Raw genomic sequence first — 13,912 nt, 5'->3', positions numbered from 1 at the left:
ACGATTTTGTAAAGTCTTGACCTAATGCCATGCTTTCTGGATTGTAATAGCCAACTTACCCATGCACAACATGCGAAACCTTGACTGGATGGTTAAGTAGTCCCTTTAACTCGAAAAGTGACAGTTTCACACAAATTTACTTTTTTCAGTAAGGCATATACAATAAACAAATAGTTGACGATGTGCATTTAAATCTTATGTAGGTAGAGTTTATTGATAACATCATCTAGCGAGAATCGGTATTTCTCAAGCAGGGGTCATAAAGATTCGCAGACTACAAAAAGCAAGCTGGATAACTGACGAGACTGCACATCATACGTTTGATGATCCACTGAACTTTATGCTTTATAGTCGGCCGTTAATACTCCAGCCACGATATAATGCCAACCTGAACCCTAAATTATAACTTTAGCCGTGGTCTTTATGCGAAGGTTATCAGTTCATAATATGTGCCTGGCCCTGGAGCACGCTGCCGTCACATGACAAGCATTTACGAAGGCATGAAAGAAATATTTTAATATGATTAGAGTTGATTAAGGAGTGATTTAAAGGTCTCTAAAAATTAAAACGCTGTGAGTATTTGACAATTTCAAATTATTTTTCTCATACTGATAATACTGACTACGTGAACTCAACGTTCTAGAGAAGACCCTGGCCTTGACCTATGTATCTTTACTAGCTCTGGCCACGTGATAAATAAAACAGAGCATGGAAAACTATTCCCCAGTTATAGCCATTTTTACGAGAGACGTACCAGTGTAATGAACTAAACTTTCATTGCTTTGTCAAGTGTCAATCTCGTATGTCACAAAACTGTATGTAACTCACGTGTTGCAAAGTCTTAAACAGTTCCTTGACGGCCTTTTTAATGTTGCAGAATGTGTGAGTATAAAGTGAAAATTCTCACATGGTGACCATAAAAGATATGACAAGCACAAACACATACTGGAAAAAATTTTCGGTATATATATAGTCTTTTCCCATTAAAATAAAAGACTTGAAAACTAAGTAACATGGTGTGCTATTGTCTGCGACACTAGGTTATCAAGCAACATGGTTTAATATTGTCTACAAACCTAAGAGAATGAGCCCCATTGGTATACTATCGTCTGCAACACTAGAATATTAAGCACCATGGTGTGTTATCGTCTGCAACACTAGAACACTTGCATGACCCAGCCTAATCCAGTGACTGTACATGGCCTACAGTATAGTTTAAATTCGTCTCAAATCTTAGACGACACGAAGTGCTATCGTCTGCAAAACTGTAACACTAAGCACCATAGTCTGTTACTGTTTCCGACACTAGAACAGTGAACACTATCGCCTGTGAAACGTTTGATAGAACACATGCATAATCTAACCTGATTAAGTGACAGTCTATACAATTTGCAAGACATTGGTAGGGCTGGGGTGGGGGGAGTGGAGAATGTAATCTCTACGTAACCAACGGTCACCCCTCCCATGTAAACACACTCCAAACAAAACACGTTTTTGTCGCTGCAATGTTATGCGGTACCACTCTGTCAGGTCTTGGTCTCTCAGCTCTTGGTGAGCTATTTTTGACCAAGAAAAAAGTACATCAGGGCACACACATCTTTGGTGGTAGGAAAAGTCAGTTGTGTCCATGAGACATGTCTGTCTTTTGTGTGCTTAATTACTTCGACCAACAGCGCGTGGCCTACTTTTCGCACTTGGCCTGGGTTTCGGCTAACCTCCGCGCGTGCCAAATGGATGCAAGACCACGTAGCACAACAAAGACTATGATTTTCGCGGTGCACACGCCCATCATTAGGCGACCCGCACGAAATTTTCTCATCTTCAAGAAGCGGTAGAGGAACGTTGTTATACAAAACTGACAAATAACTAACGGAATCGATCCATAGCAAGGATTCGAATCCATTGCCACAGATATTGCTCTGTAGCGGGGACACCAGTAAGCGGTCAGCTGAACGACAAAACCAAATGAAAATTCGACGAGAGAACTTCACATTGCACTCTGATACGAAGATAGATTTTAAAAAGACATTTGTGGGGTGGAGGGGTTTAAGATACGTTACATGATTCTGGAAATTTGATGCAGAACAATTACACTAAGATCATGATACATTTCCTATCTGTCGCCGTGACAGCTTGGGCTTGTTTAGTCTATAATACTTACGCCACGTCCCTTTGTCACCAACATCAAAACTCATTTGACTTTATTATACAATGCTCTTCGCATTTATACGAATCTTGTGTGGTAATACTTTTTTGCAGTCTGTGTAGGCTTTCTATTTTACAATTTTACAAAATAAATAACAATTATTATTATTTCGTTTCGAAAATAAGTGGTACATTAAACTTGTCTAAAATATTGCCTACTTCGTAATATTTTTGCATGTCAAAGTCCAGGTAAAATGTTAGATGCAGGACCCAATTCCATCCCCCAACCCCAAGAGATAACTCCAGCTGTCCCGAGTTCATGAGGGAAGTCCCGAGTTGTAGAGAAGCTTTACCCCGGCCCCAGTGTCATGAAACTTGAGTGTCCCAAGGACAATCTCTCGCGAGCACTTTTAGGGCCCTAGTTTGGACCCGAAGCTTTTGCGGCTTTCTGCAGCTAGAAACAGGCGCAAACCTAGAAAATCGACTGATAATCCTGAGATTTCACATCTTGCGTAAGAGTCTACAACTAGATATACAAAAAAGCTTGATAGGGTTACATGTGAAGGGCAAAACAAATCCAGGGCTACATCTGCATCATAACTACGAATGATTGGGGGCTGCTCTCTCACGTGTATTGCAGAACCAGGTGAACAAGTGGCTTAGGCTAAGGCGAGGGACGGCCGCCGTATACTTCACCTGTAAATCATCGGTCTTCCCTTGCAACGGCGAGGGCCCTCCACGAACTATGGCCCCTTCATCAGCAATACCCAGTTGGGTGGCGAAAGGCTCGCAACCCGCCACTTGGTCGTTAAAACAGGCTGTAAATACACGCGGTGTGCGATGGCAAGTGGACTTCAAAGATTTGTTGTCGTTCTTCCTTCCCAAGAGTTATCTATGTGACATGGAGGGCGCGGATGTGCAGTCATGAGGATACATGGAGGACAAAGAAGGGAGGAGTGGGGGTATGTGGAAGGAGAGGAGAACAGACCGACATACAGACAGTGTGAGTGAACGGGTAGAGGCCAACGACTGCGAGACAGAGACAGAAACAGAAAAAGAGATATTGCCACAGCAAGATCTGACTCGCAAGACATTACTCTCAACAGTTTGAGGGTGTTAAAGACGTGATAGGAGGGTTAAACACCTCAGATCTTAAGTTTAGTACAGGCTGCCTTGTTTCCCAGCCGCATGCTCTTAAAGCTCTATGAGAACACATTCCTGATAACCAGGCTGACTTTACTACAAGACTATTTCTTCGAAATGTAACTAGCTTACAAACGCCAAAATGCACAAACTCGTGATGTCACGGAACTATGTGACTTACGCCTCATTAACACACGGTCTCAGCTCTACAAATGTGGTGGTAGCCTTGACGACACACAGGTGTCCAAGTACATTCGTGACGTCACAATACTGCTTTGTCTGTTGGGCTCCAAGCTATAGGACCAATTATCCTTACCACTAATGTACTAATGTTTCTAGGCTCTTAACTTCGAGAACGAAAGGGGGCTGTTTACTGACATCAATGTTCATGAGAGTTTTCTTCATTACAGACGGCAATGCTAACATCTAGATTAACTACCAATTATTTTCAGCTGCCACACGCACCAATGAGTGTCTTATACCTGTACTTTGAAATATTTGACAGCGATGTCAGTAACTCCAGACTTCTGTGCTCCGGTCACATGATCCCACTAAACCGCTAAGTGGCTGAAGGTTTAAGGACGCAAGGATTTTTTATTTTTTTTTTTTTTTTTGACGAACCTCCTCGGGAAGCATAATACAATGGATGAAATATAACGGACACTGACAACATTGTGCCGCTGTTTTCTCGCCTTCTCTCTCTCTTAAACGTGATTAATAATTCCTATCTTGACGAACACGCCCCGCTTTCTATGTTTTCTTGGTTTTTATGGCGAAACACAATGCCTGCAGTGATGAATGACACAATATAACTCACTTTGCACTCAAAATCTGACATCAATGTACAGGGGTGTTTTCTTCAATAAACCTGGTGTAGATGCACTTTGGTTGAGAGGGTGTTTGCATGTTTATGTGACTGCGTGCATAATTGAAAAGTTTACAAACGGTGGAGGTGGTGGTGGAGGAAGTGAAGACGGGTAAGGGGAGTTGTTTACATGCGGCAAATGGAAGTTCCAATCACAGCACAGTGAAGTGAACAACAAGACACGTACAAGACAATGAAAAACTGAATAAAGTGAATAAATACAATTCTACAAAAGGGAATATATAAAATCTTCTGTGTGATGAAGTTTGGAGGGGGTGAGAGATAGGGAAGGTATGCATTGTGTAAGAGCACGACAAACGTCTTCATGCCAGCCATTGCCACAAAACACTGGACTACCGAAAGTGGAATTGCCAAGAAATGGCTACTCGGCGAGCATTTGTAGACAGATGTCTCAGGTTTAAATGAGCTGGCGACATGGATACTTTGAGACAAATAAGAATCGGTGCAACACTTACTGACGACACTTCTCTGGACGTCGCCTATTATCTCCCCCCCCCCCCCCCTTTCCTTTGATCACCTCCCCCCCCCTGCAGCCCAACACAACGCTTCTAAGGAAAGAAACACGCCTCCAAGGTAAAAATGAAACATCTTGGCTGTTGGGACACAATGTTGACATCTCAGATTGGCGGGGCTACAGGTGCACCAGTATTTCTGTGATTGATTGAGCATCACGAAGCAGGAAGGTGAAGCATCCTCTGTGATACACACCTATTCCACTTAAATATACAGCTTTATCCAGACATCATAGTTACGATTTTTTCCTCCTGGCAATTAACAATACAAGTTTCAGATACATCAGCCACGTGCCCTTTTTCCGCATGGGGGCAAAGGGTCCCCAACATTCGAAAGAGAGCCTCTCTAGATAACAGATAAAGCATACTTTTGTTGATCTTTGTTATATTTATGGTCCAGTGAATGCTAAAATTGGACCTTTGGTATCAGGCTGTGATGCTGCCCCGTATATTTTCTTTATTTCAGTTTTGTGTTGGATGGGGAGAGGGTGGAGGGCTTGGTGAGCGAGTTTCAGACTTCCATGTCCACCTACCCAGCTTATGCACCATGCAGCTAATCTGATCTGGTTTCACCACATCCCATCCCTTCCTGACACATAAACACTTCTCCCATGTCAAATCTGGTAAGTCTAGTCCCTTCCTCTGTTTCCCCTCCCCCCACAAAACAAAATACAGACTTCTGTGCTCCGGTCACATGATCCCACTAAACCGCTAAGTACCGGTCACTTTCGGGAAATCAACAACCACCACCAGCCCCACCTCCACCACAATTAGCAGCATGTGCTTGAGGAAATCCCTCCAAAAAGTAGTGCCAAGGACAACCTGCAACTCGGTAAGCTCATCTTACAAACATTACAAATGAGCGCCCACCCTATCCATGTATCAGACGAACGTATCAGACGATGAACGTGAGAGTGTGGTGATGATGGTGGAGTCTTGGAGGATGGAAGATGGTGTGACAAGCGAGGTCTCTCGCCACAGGAATGTGCACGCTCTGATGCTGGAACGCGTGCAAACACACGCGTTGTCGTCTGCGCTGTGCTAGCACCACCTAGCCTTATCGTCACTGGCAGGTCGTGTTTGCATCTAAGCAACAAGAACGAAACACCGACAGCATACGAGAGAAAGGAAAACAAGCAAATAACATTTTAACTTTAAAAGAATAAACAACCGTACTAAACGAAGAATAAAATCAAATACAGAAAACACAAAGAGGAACCAAATAACAAGAACAAGAGCTGCTATTAAGGTCGCCCTGGTGAAACACACACACATAAATACGATACTCGGGACCTTATCTGAGGAATCCCGTATCTTTTTTCACTGGGCACGCGACCTGAGAAATTCAGGATGTAAACGTGACCCGGTGCCTCGTCTGTGACAATGGTTATTTTTCTTGTCGACGGAATTCTCTTGCTTTGAGACACCGCCTTCGTGTTAGAGACTGATGTACGCTGTAGCCTTCTTCCTTTGTCTGCCCTGATATGACCACACCATTTTCAAGCTAATCCCATCCTTTTCAAATTAAAGAATTTCCTCACTCGCCCCCTTTTATCAAAGTGGCTGTCTCTCTCTCTCTTTCTCGTGCGGGCACGCGTGCGTGCGTGTGCATCTATTCGCTCGCGATGAGACAGGAAAAAAAGATGGAGGGAAAAGACGATGGTGATAACTTAGTTCTGCAAAATACACATTCCTCTCGTTGCACACATGAGAAAAAATGTGACAACTAGCCGAATCAAGAAAGGTGGTAAATGAAGTACACCGCGAAACGGGAAAAGATAGAGTATGGTGTTTGGCAAGTGGCCTTCCACTGAACTAATAAAAATTGTATAAGCACAGTAACGTCTCGAAGTTAAAATATACACACAAATTTCAAAGAAAGGCCACAGTACATTATGCACCGATATGCTGGATTCACATCAAACTGCGGGAAGAATTCACGAGGAACAGTAGCTACACATGATTGAGAACGTTCGCTCTCTTTCATCTAGAAACGTTTTCCACCGCGTACAAACGTATATATAAACTCGCTCAGGAGAGATCCTAGTCACGATAAGGAAATTGGCCAAGTAGGGATGGGAGTCTGAAATCGTAAAGGATTTGGCGTCGGAGGTATGAAAAGATAAAAGAGATGAGATTTCATCGCACAAGACATTGTACAGTAAACCAAACATTCTTCTTTCGTCAGCAAATGTTATCCAATGTTAGATAAACAATTTCACATGCATAAAGACAAACTATAATAAAAGCAGGGGTTCTTTTAGCATCAGGGATCAAGATCACGATAATATTAATGCATCACATCTATTGATGTGGAGAACGACTGATCGATAAAATCTCATGCTCTTTTAATATGGGGTTCTAAAAGTACATCCAGACAATTTTAACTGAAGTTCTGAAAACCTCAACACTTTTGGAGTCTGAAATCCCCTTGCACTTAATGGATGAGGAATGCCGCTCCAGGCCTCACCTGCTGACGTCGCACGCATACCTTGATGTCTCCTTGCACTTACCTCTCATCCACTTCCACACCCTTTGCACCTTCAAACGATCATTTGCCTCACCTGTCTATGAGTGGCATACCCGAGTCACTCAGGCATGCAGCCTAGCCCATCACAGACCCTTTTTCATCAATGGACTCGTTGTTATCTAGCATCAAACACGCCGATCTGCAGACTATTCAATCAACCGTGGACACATTACTTCTACAATCACTCAATCTAACCATAAACATGCAAGCTACTAACTGGACCACAGTACACTGCTATTAGGCAACTGCTATCGGCTTGCGATAAAAAAAATTACTGCGGTTTATGCTGTTTATAATATTATTTAAAAGCACACGAACACGTTTAGCAACTATGTTCTTTATGCAACTACAATTCTACATCATATTTCTGCTCGAATGTTCCGCAAAGCCCAGCAACTAGTGGGGACAGTGGGGACTAATGGTATGGCCAGAGACACGATAGCGGTCAGCACCCTAGGTATCACATGCGCGCGCGCGCACACACACACAAAGACTGGATGTCTTAATAACAGCAATCACCGAAAGCCATATTTTCCTTCAAAAAGTCAGGAAATAACGAACCTCGACACAGGTCTATTCTTATATTTTTTAAGGATTATCTAGATCTCACCTACAGTTAATGGACTTCTATCTAGCTTCGTAGCTACGACTTTGTTGCAAGTAAAAATTCTGCTAGATGCATTCTGACTGGCTCTTGACATCAAGCAGCTTTCGATTCCTCTATGCACAGACATTCTAAGTACTGGAAGAGACATACAGCTGCGGTAATGCTAGAATAACAGATAACCCAAGCACCTAATGAAAACAAGCACATAAACAATCCCGTGAGTGTGGAATAGTAGACCTGCATCCAGTTTCGCTGCTACACGATTTCGCTGAGCACATTCTGACTAGTTCATTTTCCTAGTTACAATTATTCTGTAAAATAAAAATAGTGCACATGCGAACTATGTTCAGTGGGCATGTAAATTAAGTGCTTTCTTTATTCAGAGATGTTCACGATGACGTCATCAAACAGGCTGGCGCGTGCACACCACGCACGACCGCTTTCGCCTTCCCCGCCTTCCCGCTTCTCTCCAACTCTGAAGCAATCGTTAAGGAAACTCGGTGACTGAACGATGAAGAACAAACCAGTCGCGTACAAGTGGACTGGCTGATTAATCATCGTGCTACACATCTTCTCATTATGTCTTACCAACATCGTCCGTCAAAGGTTGTTTTCGTTCTTCGTGCGCTGCACGTGCATACTACATTACCGTCACATACATCGATTACTATTAGCAGAATATCTGAATTTTTATTTACATTAGTATTTTCCGCAAACCATATCTGCAAATACATACTAGAAATTAGCTTTTCTCAGGAACACAAAAGCAACACTCAAATCACTACACATCGAACGGCAGGTCCAGTTTATATGTTTTTTTTTTTTTTGTTTTTTTTTGCCTTATATGTACATGTCGCCCTCTGTTTACATCGTGTATTTCACAATGACACAATAACAAAAAATACGATTAACAGTTCTACCTAAAGCAAATAACATTATAAAATGTTCAAACTGAAAATTTTAGCTAAAAAAGTAGACATTGTTATTAACTTTAGTGTAAATGTTGTGTATCTGCATCATACCCGACTTAAAAATGAAAACAGGTCTTTGTATTCTATTTCCAATAGTAATATGGCACACAAACTGCAGAATTGATGGTGTTTCTTTTATTCACTCCTTATGAGCTGTCGATTCTACACATGATTTCGGAGTGACAGAATTATCAACTGGGGACAGGTCTGGTAAGAATCGTATATCATAACTCTACAGTCCAGCTTGCAAGTAGTAATTGGCATGGTGACTAGCACGCACTGGTCAACCACAATTTCCTTGCTCCTATGATGATCTGTCAGACGACATACAAGACTGATAAACGCTAAGCAACAAAATGAAAACTGTAATCACAGTGAACGCACTTCTACCGCTTTACCTCGAAAGTCGTCTTTTTGAACAGGCCTTTTCAACGGAAAACTTTATCTCTATGATTTACGATTCTCTTTACTATAACAATATAATACTGATGTTGAGTTTATAAGTTCTCTCTCTATATATAGTTTTTTCGTGAGGTGATCTTTGATTTGTCAACTTTTTTTCTTGATGGGGGGTATTTTGGCTTTATTAAAAGGAGGAGTGGTGGTGTTTTTTTTATGTCGAGCCAGCAACTAAGGTATAACATGGGAAGGCAGCCAGTCTTGTTGATGTTGCAAGGAAACGAGAAAAGGAGAAGCAGAAGGTTCGAAGGAACAGCTATCACTCATGAACAAAGAAATTTTTATCAATTATAATGAGAGAATTAATAATGAACATTCCACAGAGAATTGTTACAATTGTATGTGTGCGTGAGTGCGCGAGTGGTCCTGTGCGTATGCCTGTACGGACTTCGTGGAAAACGAGGGTTAACAAGCCAGGTCCAAGGATGCCTCGTAACCCTCTTGGTATTTCCTTTCCTTTTGAGAGCCAATATGTCACCGAGCCGTCCCTGACACGGGCACGGAATAGGCATGCGGTTCGAGCTAGCGATGAGCCACACATAAGCCAGCCTAACCAGTTCAACCCCTTTTTCCCTGCCTGCCCTCACGCCTCTTGTGCCACCAAGACCTTCTATTCCGGACCTAGCTTTCACTATTCCTCTCTCCCTCCCATCCCCGACACGCACACACACTTGACACTGCTGAGGTAAAGGCATTATATCATAAGCGAGGCCATCAGAGAGAAGAGACAATTTCCAGCCTTCATTTTGTTAGATCGTCTCGATTATAGTTAGGACTTGACTCACTCATATGCATCAACGCACGAGGGCTCGCGTGTGTGCAACTACTCAATAATAACATAGTGAAAGAAAGGGACACGGAATGACAAGGGAAGACTTCCGAAGGCCTGATGAAGTACACAAATTTGACAAGAATTGCGGACAAAATACAGAAGTTATGCAAGGATACAAGAACGAGTTCCACGCAGCACGAAATTCACGATTGATAGAGAAAGACAACATGAAATCAGCCAGGCAGTCCTCCCCATCAATGTTGTCGCAAATGTGCCTGTGTTTGAAAGATTTGTATATGCGGCCGGTTTTCAACGCATTTGAGCTTTTATCTCTTGTGGCCATAATTTCATGGCGGTTTAACCGACAAAACCGACTGGTTTACCTGTGTACTGGCGAACTTTTGTTTACTCAAATTGTCTGTTTTTCTTAAAGCCTTTTTCACGGACCAATATGAAAGAACGTCTGGCAAAAGTATTTGGCAAAGTGTTTGCATCATGGTTATCAGAAAACGTTGCAAAACTTGGTTAAACTTTTGTCTATTTATTTTTTCTGTATATCCATGGGGGTTACGAAGTGGTTTGAGTCTGATTGGCAGTTTTCAGAAGTTTCGTCCCTGTAGGATAGTTTAATAAAAGATTACAAGCCTTCGGCAAAAGTGAACATAAAACGATTGAGCCAAAATGCCGGACAAGGACTCATGAACACAAAGAGCGCGTGGAGACACTCAAGACTAAGTGGGGGAAAAAAAAAAGCGGTGTTAAAACCATAATATAGTGCACCAATAAAGATCAGGAATGAAGCCGGTGACTAAATAGTATAGTGCAGTAAAAACGATGAAACATAAAGCCTATGACTAAATAAATCATAATATAGGGCAGTAATAAAGATGAGGAATAAGTCCGTCACTAAATAAAAGGTGGTTTTTTTTTACTTTGGGGGAAGGGGCGCATTCTTTCTACTTACCTTCTTTACACAAATACACACGCGCGGTAAAAGGGGAAGAAAGATGGAGATAAGTACGTCATTTTCTAATTTGTACATCTCTGATTGGCGAACACAACTGGGACAACAACAAAATAGGCCACTTGTTGAAGTCGTCCACTCTCAGCGTCTACGTCAATGAACACAAAAGCTGAACTACCCATCCCCATCACTTCCTTTGTGCCAACATGCGACTTGCTATCCGAAAATGCCCTTCTGGACAGAAGTGACAGTCAAACCTGAAAAAGTGATTCTAAGTGTTCTCCGATTTCTAAGGACACGTGCTACTTTGCTTGGAAACTATTCATTCATATGACATTCCCATAAAATATTTTCTAAACAGATGCCACATATAGAGAAAGAACCGTGTGTCCGGGACGAGATCTGAAGCCAGGACAAAACAATCCTTACTATATTGGTGACAGGCGTTAACCGTTGCGCCACCGGAAAGCTCAGACAAATGTCGTTTCACCAACATTTTGACCAGGTTTTGGTAAAACTTGTCATGTAATGCTTTTGTCAAACTGGGTCAAACGCTTGTTCATATTTGTCCAATTAAGACATGTCTTTATGAGGGCGAGAGCCCCATGGCTTTCTTTTCAATACCCAACATTTATCCACATCATAAAACCCCCTATGAATATCTACAGGGAGATAAATACCTATAGATAAAATGAAAAATTTAACACAGTCTAATAAGTATGATCACAAGACACAATTGCTCAGACATTCACTCAAGTAAAAAACACCTCTCTAGTAAATGTTTACTAGATTCTTCATTGTTTGCATACACTAACGGATACGGCCTAATCACGACCTTTGCTTATGATGCACTGATCGCCACACATAATTTATCATCCCGACCTTCCCGACTATCCCTAGCATACTACTGATTATCTGCGTCATGCGGTGCCATTCAGATCAGATTAGATATTAAGTGTGATTACCTTTGCCAATCTCGGCTAGCTGTACGAATATTGATACTAGTTAGCCAACACACATAGTTAAGAAAGAAGAAAAGCACGTACAAATGTATTGTATTCATTACTTACATGCTGTCGGCGCCATTGATGTAGTCCTCAAATCCTATGTTAAAATCCAACGCTTCATTGTCAATGCCTATGTCACGATCTGAAGCAAAAATAACAAATGGTGAACTAACAGTTTATTAGTTTTCTTAGAACAAAAAGCAAAGTCCATGAAGTATTTTCAAATGTCACACGCTCTCTCTCTCTCTCGTACAAACCATCTCGACCTCTACGAACGTGCAGCAATACACATAAAACTCACCTGTAAAATTTTTTATTACTTGCTCTACCTGATGTGTGTTTTATGTCTATAATACTCCAATCATAATTGTCATTAGTCTACCGTTTATCGTTTAGCTCTTGTTTCTTTCCGTAAAATGAGACACGCTTTTAAATGACCAGTTAGAAAAAGTTGTACATGATTACTACATTGTTAATTAATACTTGCAATTTTCGAAAATTATTAAATGCATATGGAAAGTATCGTAGGTGTATTAAAAACTAACCCGAGTGCAGCAGGTTAATGTACATGGCGGCGTTTCAAAAGCTATTCGTAAAATACCGTGTGTTATATATATTATATTACTTTACATTGGGTAAAGGTAGAGGGTGGGGTGGGAGAAAATGTGCTTCGATTGACCTAAATTCTGGCTTTTCTCGTTGTTATAGGTCAATGCCAATGCAACAGCTTCGACCTCATGCTAATGAGCCACTGCCATAACAGCGTGGCTATTTTCACGACGTCGCAGGAAATGGACCCTTAGACTCGCTCCAAAATCGTGGACAGAAAACAAACTACTAGCTAAAATTCTGAGAATTATAATCAGTAATAAATGAAATAGTCATTTGAAAAAATGCACTCCCATTTTTCTTTAACCAGTGGCATTCTGGAGTTGCTGGCACGACACTGGCAGATCAGTCGACAGCGTCAGGACACTAGCACCACACAATATGACAAGTAGTGCTAATCAACTAATTGCCAAGAGAAAAGTAGTTTCCAAAAATGTAACACCAAGCGCATTTCTTTTTCCCTTATCACTTAGAAACACTGAAGAGACAAGGAATGTTTAATATACCAGTATCAAGTTTGAATGCTGGTACACCAAATTTCGCCTGCGCGGAACATGTTTGTCAAAAAAGAAAAACCTAAGGATCCTTTATGTGTATCGTTAATAATATTATCTAAAACACAGGAAAACGTGCCATAATTTTCCGTAAAAGACCGCAAACGCAGATTTGAACTGGATCTTTCGAGCACTGCAAAACCTACGAGTCGGGAAACAACAGGCAATACATTTTTCTCTTGAAATTCACGTCTTAGCAAAACTAGATACCGGACTATAAGTAGTCAGCGGGAATCTACATCCTCCTCCCTGATGCTTTTATCTTTGAGGAGCCAGAAAAACCTCCATAGGACAAAACGAAGAAAAGCTACTGGAACTGCTCTGATAAGCTAAAGGATGTCCGCTGTTCACCTTATTTGCAACTCGCAGCAAGGATTTCCGGTATAAAGGCCCGAGCTTCGACAAGAAGCATTGCGGAATAGTATATGGCAATGTTGAAATGAAGGCAAGCACTTCTGTCACTTGACAGCATGACCCACATAAATGAGTAACCAGCGAAATGCCGCTTTAGCTGCACTGTTAGTTTCTAGGGATTCTTGTTGACAACTGCTGGACGATATTTTATCTGATGTGAAAAAGGAAGGGACAGAGCCTGTCACTCGCTAGTTAAAGGCGAAGCTTTATTTTGCAAATCACTAATAATTTGAGAAGTTCAAGTACGGTGGATGGCTGAACTTATAAATATGCGCTGTTTTTCACAGGCGATCCTCACAGGAGACACAGGAACCTGTAAAATTCTACAACAAAGTGTCA

General features: G+C 41.6%; 1 protein-coding gene across 2 annotated transcripts in view; it reads right to left on the bottom strand.

Annotated features, from left to right (window-relative positions):
• Nucleotides 1-13,912, bottom strand: part of LOC112559242 (myelin regulatory factor-like) — a 51,593-nt gene that overhangs the window by 32,684 nt on the left and 4,997 nt on the right. For both annotated transcript variants that reach the window (XM_025230316.1, XM_025230317.1), the window contains exon 2: nucleotides 12,060-12,138. In XM_025230316.1, coding sequence (XP_025086101.1) covers nucleotides 12,060-12,138 — 79 coding nt within the window. The remainder of the gene's footprint in view (nucleotides 1-12,059; nucleotides 12,139-13,912) is intronic.

This window comes from Pomacea canaliculata, linkage group LG3 (assembly GCF_003073045.1).
Source record: "Pomacea canaliculata isolate SZHN2017 linkage group LG3, ASM307304v1, whole genome shotgun sequence".
NCBI classification, from domain to species: domain Eukaryota; kingdom Metazoa; phylum Mollusca; class Gastropoda; order Architaenioglossa; family Ampullariidae; genus Pomacea; species Pomacea canaliculata.
Note: the sequence above shows the minus strand (reverse complement) of the source record. Positions and strands in the feature narration are given on the sequence as shown.